At 39.9% G+C, this 21061-nt stretch overlaps 1 protein-coding gene across 6 annotated transcripts in view; it reads right to left on the bottom strand.

Annotated features, from left to right (window-relative positions):
• DNM1L (dynamin 1 like) overlaps window positions 1-10580 on the bottom strand; it is a 40431-nt gene extending 29851 nt beyond the window's left edge. For 5 of the 6 annotated variants that reach the window (XM_050915628.1, XM_050915625.1, XM_050915629.1 and 2 more), the window contains exon 1: window positions 10445-10580. In XM_050915628.1, the coding sequence (XP_050771585.1) occupies window positions 10445-10546 (102 nt within the window). In that variant the 5' untranslated portion in view covers window positions 10547-10580. The remainder of the gene's footprint in view (window positions 1-10444) is intronic. The other variant, XM_050915630.1, reaches the window with a different exon arrangement.
• Window positions 10581-21061: the final 10481 nt, after the last annotated feature.

Raw genomic sequence — 21061 nt, 5'->3', positions numbered from 1 at the left:
AACAAACAAACCCAACAGATGCTTCTGATAGCTAGAATGTGCATTACTGCTATACAACCTCAATTCAGCTTACCAGTTCTGAAAGAACAGATTTGAGACTTCAAGTAAATAATAAAATGAGTACATAACCTAGCATAACATGAAATAAAAGCAGTGTTGAATATCTTTTAAATATCATACATTTAGTGACATCTTAGGTGACTTTTCTAAAAATGAAAAAATAGATCAGCAGAGATCAAGCAACACAGCACTATCACACAGCACATTTCTACGAGTGCAGTGACAAGACAGGAACATATTACATGAGAGCATTAGAACCTATTAAAATAGGACTTGTATGCAGAAGCACAAAATAAATATTAAAATACAAGGCCAAACCCCTAGAAAGCTTGAACAATGACAACAAATGAAAGCCTTCCTTTCTTCTAACACTTTACGGCACAGAAAAAATGCTGTTTTATCAACAATGTCATTTGTCTCAATAGGTGCATAACAAGCTAATGCAGATTGTGTACATTTTTCAAAGTAAATCTAAGTCAAATTTGACAGCAGTGAGGTCAACTGTCTAGAAAAAGTAGGGAGAAGGACAGGGTCACAGGAAACAGAAAGATAGCCTTATTAAGATTTTTTGCTTCAAAAGACTCCCCTAGAAAGTAATTAATAATTTTCTTCTTCAGCTGATCTTCTCCAATCAACTCTGGGCACCTTCAATGCAAGGAGCTTATGACAGGACATTGGGCACTGAAATCTTACCAAAGAATAACTGAAAAACAATCTGGCCAGAGCACGAACTAGCTCTGGAAGCCTCCCTGAGAGCGCTCCCATTGTAGCACACTTCTGAAGAATTACTGATAATACAGAATGTGAAAAAACATAAATTTCAGAGTGACAAACAACAAACCACTTCTTAACAAACTTCATAATTAAAAACAAGTGGAATGCCTTCTCAAAAAGATGAGACACGATAAAGGTTCATCAGCTGTATTGGGGAAAAAAACCCCAAAACCACCAGGGTTTCATTTATTAAACATATTTTGAACATCTCTTGAGCAGGACTTCTTACACATGGGTAGAACAATCACTCAGTCTCAAAGGGCTGGAGGTGAGACTTAGATGAAGTGGCTTCTCCTGAACATATAATCCAAGTACAGAAGGGATAGTAATAAATAGCTAAAGTCTTTACCAAGAACCTCATCAAGACAGGAAACCAAAATCCATGGGACAAACTGCTACACACTACTGCTCATTGTTTGGTCTTTCCAAAAGAGCGGTATTGTAGGAACACCAAACTATGTATGGAACTAAAACACTGTATCTTACGCCACTCCCACAGTTATCTTTGGATGTAGAGGAACAGTCTGGATCCTTTGCAAATGTGAAGTCAAACATTAGATGAGACACTACAGTACTCCACACATCAGGAAATTTGTTGCAAATTGCATTACATTCCCTTATTAAAGCAATCTGTTCTTGGAACATAATACAGTATCTAATGATGCACTCCTTAATCTGGGCTCCATACACGTCCATTACCGAGAATTCTCTGGGAACATGGTAAGGAAAGCAGTAAACACAAAGCTGATCTTTTTCTGCCAGTGGGGTGGCAGAAGGATATGGGTCTGTTCAGAATACAAATTCAGTTCAGCCAGTCCTTCATACGACAGATGTAGAGACTAATACTGATGACCAAAGGTACCACAGAATTTTTAGGAATAAGTCTGCAGCAGCATCACGCTTGTTTTGTCATCTCATTGGAATGCTTGTCACGATTTTAAGCATGGACTGAAATCCGTAAACTCATTTCATGATGGGTCCAGAAAAGCATTAACAAATTCCAACCTTTTGTGGCAGATCAGTCAGGTTTTCCTCTGGACCCTAACACCTGATCCTAATTTGAAATATCTATAAGCTGTGATATCTAGGGGAACTTTATACAGATTGCTCAGAAAAAAAGGGCAAATACAGGAACATCTTACTGTGTGTTGCTTCTCTAACCATTGTGTCAAACTTCCATTGCTGAGTGTTCAACACACTGCTCTGTTAACCATCATCAGTCTCACAGATAAGCACCTGAGTTTGATGGATGGTAAAACATTTTTCCCAGAAGTACTAAGATAAGAAGAGATGATGCACACAGGGACTTAAATATTTTATTTCAATACACACTGACAGTATATATGATGTAAATCTTACCAGCTTTCTCACTACCTCCTTAACAGTTATATTTTCATCATTGTCAATATCATCTTCAGGTTAACCTAAAACAATCAAGGATGAAGGGCAGAATAACAGGGAAATGATTGTGCGCTTACTCTCACAAAGTAAAAAGCTGAAATCTTTAAGAATTGTGATCCACTTGAAAAAGCCAGCATCTCTGCTGTTTAACAGTCCTAATGATCTTGCTTCTGCCTCCCTATCCTTCATTTCCTCTTTACTTGTCCCTGCATATTTCAACTGTGTGCACTTCTTAAGTATCAAAAGGCATTTGCTCCCTATCCATTACACTACTTCTTACAAGAAAATTTGGTTTGCAACCTGCTGTATTACTAACCACATTTTTCAAGAATTCAGAAGCAGCAGACAGCAGTGCATGACTTTATAATTGTCCAGCTTCATTAACAGCAAGAGATGTTACTTTCAAAAACACTTCAGGGTTGTTGACAAGCCAAATGGAAGAGACTCTCTATTGAAAATTTTGAAGTAACACTATGAATAACTGTTCACATTAATCCCAAACATTTACTTCACTAGCTTTCTTATTCTTTTTCCTTGTCCCCATTAGCATTCCTAATTTTAGAAGACTTGTGCCCCATACCCAACAGCATGCAAAGATGCCTTCTCCATATCCAAAAGAGAACCTTGACCCAATCCTCTTCCACCATTGATAGTAACCTTCCACTTTGAGCCCTGTCTATAGGTACAACGGCCTAGAAGACCCTGCTGGTGAAGACCAAGGCAAAGAAAGCACGAAGCACCTCAGCCTTGTCTGTATTCACTGTCACTAAATCACCTGTCACAGTCAGCAGCAAGCCTGTATTTCCCTCATTTCTCTTTTTTAACTGCTGATGCAGTGCTGGAAGGTCTTCTTGTTGCCTTTGATGTCCCTTACCAGTTTCAGCTCTAGTGGAATGTTGGCTTTCTTAATACCACCTCTGCATATGCAGGCAGTATTTTTACATCCTTGAGCGAGCTTGTCCTCACTTCTACCTCCTGCACGAGTCTTCTGCGTTGACGCTCAGTCATGAGTTCCCTCCACAGTGCTCTCCTTACATGTCTACTCATTTTCCTGAGCATTTGTATGGACTACTGTTTTGTGCTCCAGGGAGGTTGTCCTGAAAGGCATGCCAGGTCTCTTGAGCTTCACTGTCCTGTAACTCACTGGATCCTACCGGTTAGCTCAGTAAATAAGCCGAAGTCTGCTCTTGTTCTTACGAAGTCCATGCAGCAAGAAGGCAATAAACACAAGACTCACCTGGAGTCTCACTGATGCACAAGAACCATGAGATTTTTTTAGTCATTTGCTCAGATTGTTGATTGTTGCATATTTCAAGTATTATTAAAATAATAATGGACTTGTATCAGCTGCAACAAATTTCAAGTCATCTTTCAAGAATCTGCTGCCTTCCTTCTGTCTATCTTTAGACATCATAATCGCTCTATGGAGCCAATGTGAAATAAATCATCTGTGGAAAAAAACCTTTATAAGGAAACATGTCCAATAAACTACTGGGGAACTTCCAACAAGAAAATTGGTTGAAAGGGGTGTAAACTTTGTTCATTGCTTTTGATAGGACAAAGTGATAAATTTTTTATTATCTGATCAAATAGGAAAAAACTGCAAAGAACTCCTGCAACACAATACAGATTTATTGCAGTACAGCACACAAAAATAAAGAGGCAGGGATATCAGTATTCCCTATAACTTTTGCAGTGGCACAACAATATCAAACATTTGAGAATGACAGTAAGGAACTGTGAAGTAGGAGAGATTTCTCAGTAAGACATAATAATTCCTGAAGAATTCTCTTAAGAAAAGCAATGTGTCTACTTTGACACCCAAGGCAGAATGGCGGCAATTTTGCAGTTTCTGTCATACAAGAATTATAAAAGTCCTGCTGGCTAAATCATGCTCTTAGCAATACACACGTATACGGCTTACTAAATTTTAATTCTATTATTGGGAAATATAAGTTAATGCATTTTTGCTGGGATCTCATCCACAGGAATATTACCCAGATAGGTGCTTTGAAAAGAAGTTCTCTGCAGTAGCTATCCTGGAAGAGTTCAGCACACTATAACTAAAGAGCAGCAAGATTTTTTTTTTTTTTCCTTTCCTTGTTTTGCAAACATGAATTATTCTGAAATAAAAGGTTGGCACACATGCAATTCCAGAGCAGTTCCACAAGGGAACTGCTTTGGTTGGAATAGCTATTGTGGCAAAATTTTCCTATGTGAACTAGGGACACCCCAAGCTACGCTGTTTCTAAACAGCCAACAATTTTAAAAATGTATTTACTAATCAGAAGAGAATTTTGAAGTTACAAGCAGGCCCAATGAATTATTGTAAGACATTCTTTGAGACAAAATCGTACTTCTAGAAAGATGCAGAAGAGCTAACCGGCTGATCCCAACTGGAGAAAGCAGTGAAACCAGCATAACGCACTGCTGGCTGTTGCAAAATACATTTTCTCTGTCAAAGATCTTGTCCAGATTACAAGACTTTTGTTCCTGCAGGCCATTGCCCATTCACTTGAATAGAGAGCTTTCCTGAATCAGTCAGGAAGAAACTGGAAGCCACAGGGACTCCCTCCACAAAAGACAGCTTATGTACAAGTGGTAAGGAAAGTCAGAATTTGCACAGCTCAGTCAAAATTCTTCAGGAATCCGGTATTTACACCATATCTAAATGTAGATACATGCCAAACAACATCAAATAGATAAAAGATTTACAGATGTATTCCTTCTCGATACATCAATTCCCGAAGTCCTCCAATAATTCACTTAATGAAAAAATACCTCATGTAATTAGAAACAACGAGTACAGATCTTCTCTGTGTTAGATCACGGAAATATGGTATTTGAAGATCCATATTTCAAAGCCATACAGACTGAGCTTACATAGTACTGCTTATACTATTGTATTCATTACTTTTTCAGTACAATGAATCAAAACAAAGCCAATTTGTATCTTCAAATTTAAAAAGTTCTAAACAACAGAGATTAAAAAAAAAATTTTAAAAAATTAAGAGAAAGCCAGTCAACCTTCTGGCTACTATATGAACAAATCTTTTCCAAGAACTACACAGTCGTTTTCTCTCCAGATTCTGAAACACATTCGCTAGGGCTGTCTGCTTTAATACTCTTCCCCTTCGTTTTCCTGAAAACATGTTTCCTTTGCACTGTCCCCTGTGGATAAGATACTAGATCCATCTGTTCTAATTAAAATACAAGTTTTCCAAGAAAAACAATTGCCAATCACAAGATGAACCGGACCCTGGCAGCAAGCATACAAAACTAGTAGGGGGAAAAAAAACCCCAAACCCGCTTCATTCACATCCTTCTACAACTATGTATTCTCTCCACTCTTCCAAAATAACTGGGTGTTTGCAAACAATAAAATCAGTATCTTCATTTAAAAGATGCTTAATATTGCTTTCATATTAAAAATCTGTAGAGATTAAAGGCAGGATCACAGTTATTAGACCTATAATTTTAATTCACATAAAGTCTGCACACAGACACAGTGAAAATGTCATCCTTCCAATCATAGAAGCCTTCAGGACCTAAAAAGTATAGCTGTTCAGAAACTGAGAGGGCCCATCACAGAAAAGAAACAGCACAACACCAAATGTTGTTTGCACTATATAACTGTAGCAGCAAAATTTGTATTATGTCTGGTAAACAGCTAATTAATGTCAGCCTCACTTTGCTGCTTGTCTGAAACAGACACCAGAACAGTCAGGGCATGATTTGACAGGAGGAAGGGATGGCAAAAAGGAAAACAGTTACGCCCAAACCAGATGCAGTGAATGTCAGATATCAAACAAAAAAACAAAACAGGAAGTTTGCAAAAAATTTGGGAGAAAAATCAAGCTCTCCTCAGCCAGCATAGCCAGCACTGAAGCTATGCTCTAGTTACATACCCTGTTATAAATGTAGATACAAATGTCTTTTTGCATCTGCTTGAAATCCCAGGAAAGATCCCTGGACCAAAAAAAAAAAAAACCAACCAAAAAACCCCAAAACCAAACAAAACCAAAAACAAAAAACAAGAGAGGAAGGAGGAAGACATTCCTGAGTTGAGCTTGGCACGGGATTTTCCTGGTTGCTTGGCACAAGCTGGAGTTTCCTTCACCTAAAACTGGCTTTTTGCCAGCACAACAGAGGATACATTGAATAAACTGAATAAGCTGAAGTGGCTTAAATTTCTGTTCCCTTGACCTTCCCTGACAGGGAAAGGTCACAGAAGCTCTGTAGAGCATCTGAAGTTTAAGACCACAATGCCAGTCTCTCTCAAACTGGATGCTTTGATACAGCATCTACTGGATTCTTCTCCTCATCCCAGTAGCCAGGACTGTACATTAGCTTCCCATTGCTGTAAACTTCTTAACAGGCAAATTACCATCCTAACTGTTTAGTCTAACAACATACAGTTATACATATTCAAATGCTCAGGCTATCCATCACCTCAGATCAAGAAACCTTCCTCTTGGCAACAAAATTTGGTTTAGCATTGAAATATCAAACATAATACTTATTCCAAACAGCAAAAAAAGAAATAAATGTAATGCTCATACGTGAACCAATCACAGAGGCTAACAAAACAGCTCTTTCAGATGCAAACATCCAAAAGAACATTGTACATTAAATATTGTAAACCACACCTCCCCATTTGGAGTCCCAAAATAGCATTAACTGAAGACTGAGCAAAAGTACTATATAAATGTACACCTGAAAGGTCATTTAAAAATCGCATTGTGAATTTCATTAGTTGGTAGATCAATTTCACCATGATGTCTGTACTAGAATCAACACTACCAAGTGCAAATAAAGCCCAGAACTTGTTTTTATAATGTCAGTATTGGAAGAACCTTGCTACAAAACTGACACTAAAGTTTGTATATAACTAGGTCAATGACTTCTAAAAACCCAAAACAGATTCCAAGAATTAATGACCTGAAAAAAAATAAAGGCAATTCATTTTTACACATCTCTAGGCTGAGATTTTATTGTTTGGGGTTTTTTTTAAATTTATTCTAAAACTCATGCCCACTTTCATAGTATGGGCATTTCATTTTTGTGATAGCATCTGTGTGTCTTTAACATACAAAAGGCCATAACTAACCAAACTTCTTTTCTTCCCCTTGTCTCCTTTTATTATAGTTTTAATGTGTTTGGTTGAGGCACTTCAATACCACCTTGTCCTTTACAAGTACAGATCACAAAGCATTTGTATAAAACACATCAGAAGGTTGGGTATTACAGTATTATTGAAAAAATATTGTTTATATAGTATTCCTAGTCTGGCCTTTTTTTTGCACTTCAGTAATACAGTTCTAAAAACAGAACTGAAATACTGAATTGGGAAAAAAATAGAACACCTATCTGGGAATGGCAAAAAACCCCTGAAATAGTGATGAAAAGTTGGCAGTCTGAGGGTATCCTTCAAGTTCTACCAGCAGCAAACAGAATCTTCAGTTTTCTTAATAGACCCTGTACTAGGATAGAGAAATAACTTACACGGTATTTATGTGGAGAATGAGAAGGAATTCTCATATGACTGAGTCACAGGAACACCACCAGAAGAAGTGCAAGAGGCCATCTAAATGTCCAAAATTTACTGATAAATATTTTGTAATTAGTACCAAAATCCATCTAGAAAGAGGAAAAATTAAGATACTTCAATTGCTCAGAACACAAGGATGGTAGGAAATGAATCCCAAAACAACAGAGGAGGGGCAAAGGGGACATGGGAAACAGAAAACATTCAAAGTTAAATTAAGGATTATAAGCTGTTTCTAGTTCTACATACAAAAGAAAGAATTAACTTGATACACAGCAGTAGTAATAAATGAGAACTGAAGACAGACACAAGCCCAAAACAATAAAAGGGTAGAGAAGAGATACAGAAGACAGGTGAGAAAAACAGCAAAAACTACTTAAAAAAGCATTTTTCTTCTCCTTGCTGAATATGTAAAAAGGTCATTGAAGAAAAGCAACAGACAAACTGGAAGGAAAAAAAAAAGCATAAATCAATTAACAGATAGTTACAGAAGTCTTAACTGGAAGCACTTGTTTCCTACAAAGGACAATGGAGGTGCAAAATTCAAATTTGTTTGTGAATATTATTCAAAGAAGAAAAACTAAAGACTGCATATGCCAGTAGGCTACAAACAAAACAATTGTGTGAACAAACTTAAAAGCCACATAGCGCTTAACCAAAAATATCTCAAGAAACAAGATTGTTTCCAGGCACATTTCAAAAAAGCATGGAAGCTACCAGCAGCAAAACTATCAGCTCTAAGGCCATATTTGAGACATCTCCAGAAATCTGGTCTACAATAAAATAACTTCAAATGAATAAAATAATAAAATTTTATTTACATTATTTTAAGGCTAATAGCATAAAATAACCATCTACAGAATTACCACGTCAGTAAAGACAATTATTTCTTCCAACAACTCTGAATAAAAACAAAACAAAAAGCCAAGATACACCTTGCTAGACATTTTGCTATATATTTTCCTGGAGTCTATAAAGGACTTTGTTTTGGCATGCTGAGAAATATCATACTAATTCAAGGGGTTTTATGAATACACTGAATACAGCACTGAATGGATATTAATACTGATGGGTAGACTATTGAAGTTAAATGCATGTCAATACTGTCTTAACTCTCAGTATCTACTGTACAAACTTATGAAAAGTTAACCAGGACAAAGTTGTTTAAAAGGTTGATAATTAAAAAAAAAAATGCCACTTCAATGCATTTCATAAAGTGAAACAGAAAAAGTACTTCATTAATTTTACATAGCAAAATGCCACACCTCTGCCTTGCACTTTCTGTTGCAGAACTAAACTAAAACAAACACCACCACCACCACCCACCCCAAAAAACCCCCAGCTTGCTTGTATGACTTTTAATGTAAAGGAGATTAAATGTCTTCATAAAGTGATGGACTCCTGTCAGCTACAAAAATAGCAAGTACCTAATATAGCTTACCAGTGCAAAGTCCCTCCCACCCAATTCAAGTATTTTAGATCTATTTTATAAAGTGGCTGATATAAAGCCAATGAATCTATCTGATTCATATCGGTAAAACAGAATGTGACAGCTGGTTGCCTCACAACCAGTTCGATACTGTAATTGGCTTTGTGCAAACCTATTCCATCCTTCAGCAATGTGCAAGCTTTAAACATACAGCTCGTGTTTTAAGTCATATTATGAAATCCCTGACTGCAGGGTAGTCGGTGTTAGTGTCTTAGGTAGGCATGCTATTGTCAAGTAACATCACAGATTCAATAAACACTGGTAATGTCACAGAAACAACAACAGAGATCCATTAACTTCAAGTTTTAGTTGTGTTTAACGTTTCATTTTCAATTCCCTTATGACTGCTGCATTTCTGGTCACACATGTTCTGCTGCCAAAAGTTTTGCTGAACAACGGCATCCCATTTGAATAGATCTGAAAGGGTCTGAGCTATCTTCGAGCCCAGCAGCAGCATTATCGGGCTGAGACGCACACGTTTCAACTGTTAGAGCCAACAAAGGCTGGCTTCGCCTCTCACCTTCATTCCCCATCATCAGCTAAGACAAAGAGGTCTAAACGGCAGAAGAACTCGCAGCAAGGGAAAACGATCCACGCCTGCAAGATGCCGTTCCGCTACCACATCCCTTTTATTCAGCCCCCACTTCACGGCGGCTGTCAGAAATGGGAAACCACCGACTAGCGATGGCGGTCACGCTGAAGCACAGGGCCGGCAGCGGGCCCCCGGACGGGCGGTGCCACCCATACCCCCGGTGTTAGGGTCCGACGGGGGGGCCACGGGAGAGGGGGGGCAGGCCCTCCCGGCAGCCCTCGAGAGCTCCTCGGCCGTTCAAACCGCCACCGAGAAGCGCGAAGGAGAGGGAGGGCGGTGGAAGAGGCACTCCCATTGCAAATGGTGGGGAGGCAGAGGAGTTCAGGAAGGGAAAGGGGGGGGGGGGGGGAGGGGGGGACGACGCTGGCAGGCGAAGGCGGGACGCCCGCCCCGGCCGCCCTCGGCTGCCCGCGTCCCCCCCGTGCCCTTGGCGGAGGCAACCGCTGGTCAGCAGCACCGGAGGCGCGACAGACGCCTCGACTTTGCCCTCAGGGCGGTAAGGGCCCGCGTCGCCCGCTCCCTCACCCCAGCCTGGCCTGGCCTGGCCTGGCCTAGCCTGCCCTGCCCCGCCTCGCCTCACCTGCGTGCCCACCACCACGATCTGCGGCAGCTGGATGATGTCGGCCCCCACCGTGTTGAACACATCCTGCAGCTTGTTAATCACGGGGATCAGCGCCTCCATAGCGGCGGGGGAGGGCAAGGGCCGGGCCGGGGAAGGCGTCGGCGATGAATGGGCGCGACAGGCAACGGCTCCCGTCAGCCGCCCCCTCCGCCTGCCGCCATTGGCGCCGGCCCCCACGCACGGCGCGGCCCCCAGCAGGCTGTGCGCGCCCGCCGGGCGCAGCGCCGCCGCCGCCGCCCGGCATCATGGGAGTTGTAGTGCGGGGTGGGGGGAGGAGGCCCTGAGGAGGGCGCGCGCGGGCGCCCTCTCAGGCGGCGGCGGCCGTTGGGGGCTGTCAACCGGCGGCCGTGCACCGCCCCCGACCGCCCGGGGGAGCAGAGTTTCTGCTTGGCCAGCGCCCAGGGGCCGAAGGCATCTGGCGATCAGGCAGCGTAGTCGCTGTGGTCTTGTGCTACAAGCCATTCCCAGGTTTTATTCGACCTTTTGGTACGATAAAGCTGATCCCCTCCAGGGATCACCAGTAGCCGGCGCAGCCCGTGAGTTGAGGCGCCACAGGCAGCCCGTGTTGGGGAGGCAGGCCTGGGGCGGCTGCTGGAGGTAGTTTTCAGCAAGCAGCGTGGAGTGGCCACGTTTATTCGAGGCACTATGTTTCAAAAAACCTTGAGAAGCAGGAAAAAAACAAACGTGTGCGCCCACTGCCCTCGCCACTGCTTCACCAGGCATGGCGGCACTGCTGCCTGAGTATAGTAATGGACAGGTGCTGAATGGCAAATTGCTAGACCTTGTCAGCATCTGGTGTCTCAAAGCCAACAGAACAGGACAATAAAACTGCTGGGGGCAGGGAGGAAGCATTATGGAGGTCTCTTCAGGGGGAGAAAAGAACCAGAGAAGACCCGGTCCTACAAACTGTGCAGCAAAAAGAATATTCTCCCATTTCTGTTCACATACTGAGAATTACAGTGGACACATTTAAAACAGCCTTATTTATTCTGTTTGCTTTTTTGTGGATATTTTTGTTTTTGCTGCAAGTCTCTCAGCTAATCTCTGCATCTGAAATTTTCTAACTCAAATGCATAATAGTAGGTTTGGTTGAAGTGTGTAGCAGGGCTTAGGAAGTGGGAAACTGTGTGAGATCTAATACTCAGCTGTGTTATACAAAAAGATAGAATGAAACCAGAGGATGACTTGTGATGTGAGATCACAACAAATAAGCTGTCTGATCTTTAAATGTCTTTCCCTTGAGTGCATTTTCTCAAAGATACGTTATGAATATGCTAGGACTGAGTCGAATTCTGACTTTGTCCTTTCTTGTAAGCTAACAGATTAAAAACGCTTCCAAAAGTTACAAGTTCTGGATGGCATTAGAATTTGTGTTCTTATTCAATACAAATTAGTCTTTTCCGGTCTTCATGTCTTGAAACCCTCAAACGTTGACGGGAAGAACATACAAAGGAAATATGTTCTTATCTCTATATCTTTACAACAAAGTTTCTCATTATTACCCAGGAAATGTCACACTGCTTGTCAGAGGACTAATATTTCATGACAGAAGCATAAAGATGGCTACGCAAATTGAAACACTCAAAAATCAGTGTATTCGGCACAGCGAGAAACAGTTAACGCGTGTACAACTTTGTGAGGAAGGTTGTGAATGACCTGTTGGTGAGGCGTTCTTGTCATAGCCATACAGGCATGATTATCCAGCGGATTCACCCATTAGCTTTCAGTGTGCTGCAGCCCATTGCTCTCAGAGATCATTAACACCAGCATGCCATTTGTCGTCTGCCTCTCCAGCTTCCAGGACAATAGCGAACGTTCCTTGCATTGTACACCTGAGACGGCAAATACTCTTTCTAAAAGGTTTGCCATTCCCTGTCTAGCATGGAGCCTCGTCTCCTCTCCTTCCTTGAGTCCCTGGAAGGAAAAGAAAAGAAAGAATGAAAAAAAAAAAAAAGGCATCCCAGTTGCACAGGAATAGAAGCTGCTGGCACCTAAAGTAGATAGATAACACCAGCTTATTTCTCTATGCGAATCTCTTTTCTCCTGCTGCTTTCATTTTGCCCTATGACCTCATAGACACCACTGTGAAATGGAGCAAGTGCAACCTGGTTTGTATTTTAATTTAGCCCAGAAGGGGGACATCTCAGAAAGAATGTAGAACTGGAAAAGGGTCAGAGAGGGACAACAAGGATGATGAAAGGTGTGGAACAGCTTCAATATCAAGACCAACTAAGTAAGCTAGGAGTCTTCACTCTACAAAAGAAATGGTGGGGGGTAGGGAGGATTAGAGGTCTGTGTAACCATTAGCAGCCTGGAGTGGGTGGAAGAGCATCAGTTTTGTCTACTCTCCCTTCCCATACAAGTATTTTGGGAGCATCTAATGAAACTAGGAGCCAGGTCAGAACAAAACAAAGACAGTAGCCCCTGATGGGTGGGTTGGTGACCTGTTGAGCTCCTTGCCAAAGGATGTTGTAGACAGTAAAAGTTTAAATGGATTCAGATGGTGTTTGGACAAGTTGAAGGAAGAGAAATGTATTGCATGTAAATAAATAGCTACATAGGAATCAAATCTAGCTCTGGATGTTTCTGAGCTGACAATGGTTGGAAGCTGGGAGAGTATCAATGCAGAAGCACTGTGTGTGCTTGCCCTTTAGTCTGTCCTAGTATGGCTATTCTTAGAATTTTATCAATATAAATTATAATATTTCAAGAATATATTCAATATATTTATAATATTTCAAGAAGCACACAGAGGAAAAAACAGTTGCTGAACCGAGTTGAGATAACCTAGCCTGCCCCGCAGAGATGTCGAAATGGCCTATCAAGGGCGGGATACCCAAATGGAGAAGCACAGCGCAGATGAAGGAAGTGACTTAATGAAGGAAAGCAAGAAGGAAGCACTAAAGAAGATGTAAGACTAAGAAACATCAGAATGCAAAGTTTAACACATTGTACATTTCTAGCTAAAAAGTGAGAGCCGGAAGTGCCTCTGCAGAGAAGTGTCATGTCCTGCACCAACTTAGAAAATCCAGCACTTACCTCAGCCCAGTTGAGGACTGTGCCAAAGCAATAAACATTTTAACAAGCAATGGTCATCTGTAGCTTGAATTCTAACTTTCTGTGGCCGATGTATTGTACTGAGCAAGAAACTCAAAGATCTGATAAAAGGCAGTAGTAGTCAGACTATTTACTAAAAGTTAATTGACGTGAGGAAAACAGGAACTGCCACACTGAATCTGACCTGATATCAATCTACTTCAGAGTCTCATCTCTAAGACTGTCCAGCATCAGCCCTCTGGGGAAAATACAAAAATGCAGTAATAAGATCTTCTGATTCCAAAACTGTGTATTAAATAATTTTGATATTGCTGTAAGATCTGAAGTAGGCAGTTCAATATTTCTTCCGTTTAATGTTACTGGAAACTAGATTGCTTTATTTACCATGTAATAGTTTTTTTGTCCCATCATGCTAAATTCTTGGCTCCAATGACATCCTGTGACAGTAAATTTCATGATCTAATTATGCATACTGCAAAAAATCTATTTGGTGTCAGTTTTAAATTTGTCATCTTCTAATTTCATTATAAGCCTCCTTGGTTTTATGTTTGAAGTCAGGAGAACAAAATTTCCAGTCTTTCTTCTCCATGATATGAATTTCTTTATAGTTTTGCATCATCGTCTGCTTCCATTTTTGCTCAGACAGCTGGAGTCTCTTTATACTGACATACTGACAGGAGTGGACAAGTCATTTGCCATTTAATTAATTTATGCCAGACAAGGAGACCACAAGCTAAAGTACCACAAGCTAAGGACCACAAGACCTCAGTAAAGCGTATTTCCTTGCCATCGTGTTTGTCTAGAGAAAGAAATACCTGGTTACCATACTGAAATGTATCAAGTATGTAACATAGCATTTGTGCTGCATGCATAGTCATACTACTTTGTACTGCACAAACACTATTAGCAAAGTACTTCTCTAAATTATTCCTTGGTAATGTCACCTTTTGGAACCATGCAATACAGCGATTATATGGGTCTGGCAGAGCCTGATTTTTATGTGAAGCCAAATTGAATGGTGTTTTTGTATTCTCCAGAGCAACCTCATCACAGAGGTAACTATAACACTTCCTCGTAGCACTTATACCAGACGTCTGCACAGCGAACAGCATTAGAAGCCGAGATAAATAAATTCCTGAAATCCCTTGACAGAATGACCCTTTGTTTGGATGTTCTACACAGATTTTCCAAGCTGATGGATTCTAAAACTTGCTCTTTTTTCCAGAAGAAAGAGTGACCAGAGGTTTCAAATCCACAGTCCAGGGATTCTGCTGAATTGGCAAAGCGAGCTCTCCTACACACTTCAGCTGGCTGTAAGAAGGTCACAGTGCTGATAGGAGTCCCCGAGTTACGTGTTACCTGTGCTGAGACCCAGTCTCTGACAAAACAAAATAATCCTGGGGCAGGGATGCAACTTTGCTGGACAGTATGACGAACTAAACAACCGAGAGTTCCTTATATTCTCTCACTCTATCCACAGGGAATTTATTTATCTAAATTCATTGAATATTTGGGGTGTCACACAACTTCTCATAAAACATGCTTGCAGCACTGAAAGCAGGTTTCAAGTTCAGGAAGGGGCAGGGCACAGAGGGTAAGAGCCACAGGGCAAACACAGCAGTCAAAGTTCATCCATCAGTAACAAAGCCCGAGCACTCTGGTGTTTGGAAGACATCAGCGTTTCTGACAAGGCCAATAGAGGTGAAAGCTTTGGCTGAGATGAAAGTAATCTCTGTATCGTTCTGAGCTGCTGTGCGACAGTGTTCCCTCCCCCTCGCAACTGGGGTTGTCAGACTTGTTGGAATAACAAACACAATAGTAACAGTTGCTTCAGTGAATGATTTTCACCACTTCAGTGGTTTGCAGTCCAATTTTAAGGTGAAGACTTTTTACTTTAAAGGACCAAGGCTTTGGGAATAAAGGCAATAAGCTCCTGTCTGCTATCAAGAAAGTAAGTTTTTATTGGAAAACAAAATGCACACTTAGTTAGCATTCAGCTGAGGCAATATAACTAGAAAGGAAAAGAAAAAAAACCTTACCCCAACCAAACCTTACCCCGACCAAAACTTGCTGGTATTCAGGAGAAATTGAGCTTGTATCTCCTACTTCTGGATCTAGTATTTTAAATAAGGCTATCTTCTGTGGTCTTTTTAAGACAAAATAGTATGCGAAGAGGAGCATTTTTTATTTTTGTAATACATGTTTTCTTGTCCATGTTGCTTTTTATATTATGATTGGCACAATTTTAAGTTTAAATTGGAAATACAACAATCGTGCATATACGATTTACAACATCACAGCCTGCATATAAGACTAATGGATACTTCAAGTGTATCTATCTTAAGCTTTTTAGTTCAGGTCAGGGTTGCAGTTCTGGAGTGGACGCTTGACGTCTTACCCGCCATGCTTTGCTTAGCATCACAGAGCTGTCTTGGAGCGCATGGATGTGAGTCTTTTCCTGTGAAACAGAACTGCAAGATGCACTTCAGCCACTAAAGAGCATTCAGTTAATAGGACCAGCTTAGCGCTAGTCTGAAATCAAATTCCAAAATACAACATAGGTAAAGTAGGTCTTTTGTAAATGCTGTGTCCCAAAGCCTTGAGCTAAAAGATTGGGATTCCCTTTTGCAAGCCAAAAGCCATGCGAGTAAGGCAGAACAGGCAAAGCAGGTAGTTCTACATAGCTAGGCAGTAAGTCTAAACAGAATTATGGTTGAAATCTTATCTTCTTCTATTGCGGGGTCATTCATTTAATTTCACACTGTGGGACGGCTCCTCTATTCAGTAGCAATCGGAGTTCAAAACCCATTTCCCTGAAGCAGGAACCCTTACCTAGAGTTTGGAAAAACAACTTGGGCATACTATGTTAAAACACGTTCGAAAGACAGCACAAACATCCAGCCTTACTTTAGAACACAAGCTCACGAAGTCAGAGATGCAAGTTCAGTGTCCAGTGGACCCAAGAGAGTTCATTTCTACGTTCCCCATGCAAGAGTGCTGTGACTGCCTGGCTCCGAGACAGGAGCAGGAAGGGGCAGAAGAGAACACGAGGCTACAAGAGGCCAGAGAAAGAGAGGGTAATCCTGGATTCTGCTCCCAAGACAATTTCTGTTTCTTGAACCGTAGGCTATTTTAATATTACAGATGCATAAACCAAATCTAGAAACCTCTGAAATCTTCAAGTTAAGTAGGGTGGTATTCAGTAAAACTAATGTGAGCAAGTTTTGGGATTTAGACATCCATCTGCAGCCCACTAAGTCTTCCCCTAGATTCTTAGCTAAGGCTCTATTCCATAAGATGACAGCAGAGATTTCCTTCATTTAGCAAGTAAAAATATATTGAGATTTGGTGTTGAAATTCTTAATGAATTCTCTTGATAAGATCCTCATAGTTGGAGGCTGTGTGAGTTCTGACTAGTGATAAAAATCATTAAAAAAAAAGAAAAAAGAAAAAAAAAACCAACTAGAGAGAGTGTAGCTAACAACTGGAAAACTTACCTGGGTATGTGATGGATTCTTCATAACTTCAGACTTTAAATCAGGGAAAGTAATTTGAAAAATATGCTGTAACACAAAGAAATGTAACAGTTTGAGATAGAGAGCAGGTAGCACATCCTGCTCATGACACCAGAGCATTAGGGTTTTGAGACAGAAACTAGCAACACAGACATGGGGTGAACCTCAAGCAAATAAACTCAGCTGGGTGTATCCTGATTTACCACATGAACTGGGTCTGATGAGGCTTAATATTGTCATAGGTGCCTAGCGCACAGGGCCGAGGAGGCAGAGGGTGAGCGGCTCCGAGACAAAACGGTCACAATCATAAGGATCCCTCCGCTTGTTCATTAGAGACACCACAGGACCCTCCAGAGCAATTTTTTTAAAGCAAACAAGCTCCAAGTATTGTGTTTACCAAAGGCAGGCATGCCATTTCTCTCATGTCAGGAAGCTCATACGATACCAAGAACAATTCTCTGCTAATGAGGCAGTTATTAGTCAGGCTCTGAGGGAGAGCCAGAGGAAACGACGCCGACCACTTACTTACCAACCCTGTACTTGCTGGGCTCCTGGACAATTTGCTACCAAGTAGAAATACCAGTGCTCATTAAACCTGCTGATATAAAGGAATTAAGTAGGAGCTGTGATTGCGGATTTCCTGTAGTTTGATTTTTATAATTGTGTTTTCTTATTAAAGCACATTTTAGGGTAAATGCTGTTATTTTTGTCTCCACGTAGAAGGCATTGTGTTGTGTTTAATGAGGAAAATAATGGTTTTGGAACAGAGTTAATCACAGGGGAAAAAATAATCAGAAAAATTAGTGGAAAAAATTATGTAAATGGAGAGGGAAGCATTACTTTCTGTGGTTCATCAGTACTTATTTCAAATATTAATTTGTTTACTGTGTTTGCAAAGAGAAGAAAGAGTAGAAACTAAACAAAATGCTTGTACGCAACTCTTTCCAGAGAGGAACTAACAAATAACACAGTAAATCTTCCTCTTTATATTTTGGGGGAAGTCTTTTCTTCAACATTGTGCCCACCTGCAGAAGAATGCCAAGAATAAATCAGATACAGTCAAAAAAGGTTTACTGTGTACAGATGATGGAAATGGGAGGCAACTGCAAATGGTTCTGTCTGTTAAAGGACACTTAGAAAAGGTGTAGCTGCAGTTTAAGTGGCACTTCCATAAACTAAATTCATTCGCTAGCTAAGCACACAAAGAATCAAAGCTGCCTACGCTTAGGATCATGATGCAGCTCATTACCTGATGATGTTTGCTTCGCAGCACCACTTTAATTCAGTGCACAAGAGATTACGCTGAGCAGCTGCTCAATGTTTTGTTTCGTCCTTTTGTTCAGAGCAGCGCTTGAGTCATAGTAAGAAAGACGAGGGGCTACACTGAACACGTTCCTTTCTTTCTGCACTTTTCTATGGGGGTGGCAATGTAGAAGCCCATAAAGTACTCTCATAACGTCCTGGTCACATGAGAACACGTTATTATTCCCATTATAGAAATCTGGATCTAAACTGTGAGGGATTGTGGAGACCACATGTTTTATCTTCCCAACCTAAGATGTCATACCATTATATACAGTCCTTTATATATTCAGAATATATCTTCCACCAACTTAGCAGTACTTGTGAGTCACCAGCACTTCAAGCAAATTAGATACCAGTATTCTGAAACAGATAGGTCTTTACAGCCACACACTATTGGAAACGCAGTTTAAAGATTTCATCAGGAAAGTAAACAGTAGGTGGACAAAAAAAAAAAAAAAAAAAAAATCAACCAGCAATACTTATTTAATGATGCTTTTATTTTACAGGATACAAATTTCTTTTCTTTTTAAGTACTCAACAGGAATTAAAGTGCTTAATTTTTACAATTCTCCACCCACCTTATGACCAAATATACATATATTACAGAAAATATATACAATATCTGAAAATTTTTTACATTCATATATTTCTTGACCATAAAAATGACCACTTACATTTGCACAACTTACAACAGCATTTATATTTCACCTTTTTAATATTCTTCACTTTATTGCAAAACCAGAACAAATTTACACCTCTTCCAAATATTAGTATTTTTTTTAAAAAGTGTTTTCACAATTAAACCCAGAAATATTTCCATAATGAAGGGGAATTAACGTGTAGCCTGTAATTCTGATGTCAAACATTACAGCTGATCCAGCTCCCACTAAAATTAATGTATTAATCTGCCTTGAGGGCTGCAGAATAGAAAACAGTAGTTTTCTATACAATAGAACAATAGAAAAAAACAATACTTCTATTACAAACTGCTCCCTATACGCAACAAATTTGGCTTCTTTCTTAAAAACACTAGAGCACATACATGCAAAAATGCTTTGACATAGTTCCCCCTTTTCGGAATGTTTTCACCATGAACACTTAATGAATCTACAAGGATGAACTATAAACGGAAGTAGGTTGGTGTTACGCAGTGGCTGAAAACATGTTTTATTCAAAGAAATCTGCTTGAAGATTTTAGTAGAGAAAAACCACATTCTACATTCACTTGTGCTAGGAAGAGGAAGGGGTGAAAGCAAAATGCCATAGCTGAGTCTGGGAAGAAATTTAATCACAAGGTTTTAAAGGAAGCGGATTGAATGCCTTACTGAATTTAGCGTGTTTGGTTTTTGGTTTTGTTTTTTAAATTTGGCTGAAATAGTAAACATGCCACAAAAGTAGATCTACTTCTGTCGATTTTTTTCTTCTGAAAATCATACTCAACACAGTCAATATACATTATATTTTGAATGCAGCACAGTGGTTTTTTTGATTGTAAAAGACTGCTTGAAAACCGGTCATCTGAATAATAGTCTCAAATATATAAATACACATATATACATATACACACACATACATATGCATATGTGTATACACACACACACACATATATATACAATCATTAAGTTAATGTTATGTTCTGTTAAAGGAAAAGGATTTAGGAAACAATCTGACTAGCAGATTAAAACTCCTATCCAAGGAACATACTTCACTGCAGTCCCATGAGCCAGAACCAGCTAGGTAAATTCCTCATGCCAACAGGGCCACAGACTGGAGGAAAAAACATAACTCCATATATTTCATTTCAGATTTCAAATGACAGTACACCACAGACTAAGAATGATGCCCATTTCACCAATGGATTTATATTAAGGATAGTCCATTCTGCCACAAAATTATTTCTCTTCTCCAATCATTTATTCTTGGATATATATTTCCAGCTGTTTACATTCACCCCTACATCAATTATCTCCAACTGAAACCCATCTGAAGTTCAACTGAGCACTGTGATTCCAGATGAGACATAGTAAGTCAGCAGCTCAAACTCGTGAAATCTTGATTTTCCACAAGTGTCTTTATATACTGTAAGGCAGATTCTACATTAATTTAAATCACTAAAGGTATAATAGCTCCAGCAGGTCTATGCTAGGTTACACCAGCTAAAGACCTCTGAATAGATTTATGGAGAAAGTTCCTTTTTTATTGCTTAGAATTATTTCTACATGGAATGTTTCTTTCTTTCCTGAAAGCCTTTCCTTCAGTATAAGGAACCACTACCCTCTGTTCATTTTATTTAATCTTGTCTTGAAATGAAAAGCTGACCAGTTTTTATACTAGCTATGTGGTGATGTAGCTTTAAAAAAACCCCAACAAAACCCAAAGAACCTGTCAAGTGTTTCCACATCTTCCCCGCTTATTTTTATATATACATACATACATATTATTTTTTTTCCTCCTGACTCCACTTGGAACTCTTTAGAGCATACTTCTATAACCTCATCTAAAATTTACTCAAGTGGTAGTCTACTTATTCTACATTTAATCAGTGCCTTGGCTTCATCCATAATTTAAAAATATGAAGAATAAAAATCCTCTTTTCTATGAAAGGGATTTAGAATCTTTGAGGAGATTTATAAAGCACTTTGAGATGGTTTTGCATAAAAAGGTGCCACTATATATTACATGCATTTAAAGTGGTTTA

Source organism: Gymnogyps californianus, chromosome 1 (assembly GCF_018139145.2).
Source record: "Gymnogyps californianus isolate 813 chromosome 1, ASM1813914v2, whole genome shotgun sequence".
Lineage (NCBI taxonomy): Eukaryota > Metazoa > Chordata > Aves > Accipitriformes > Cathartidae > Gymnogyps > Gymnogyps californianus.
Note: the sequence above shows the minus strand (reverse complement) of the source record. Positions and strands in the feature narration are given on the sequence as shown.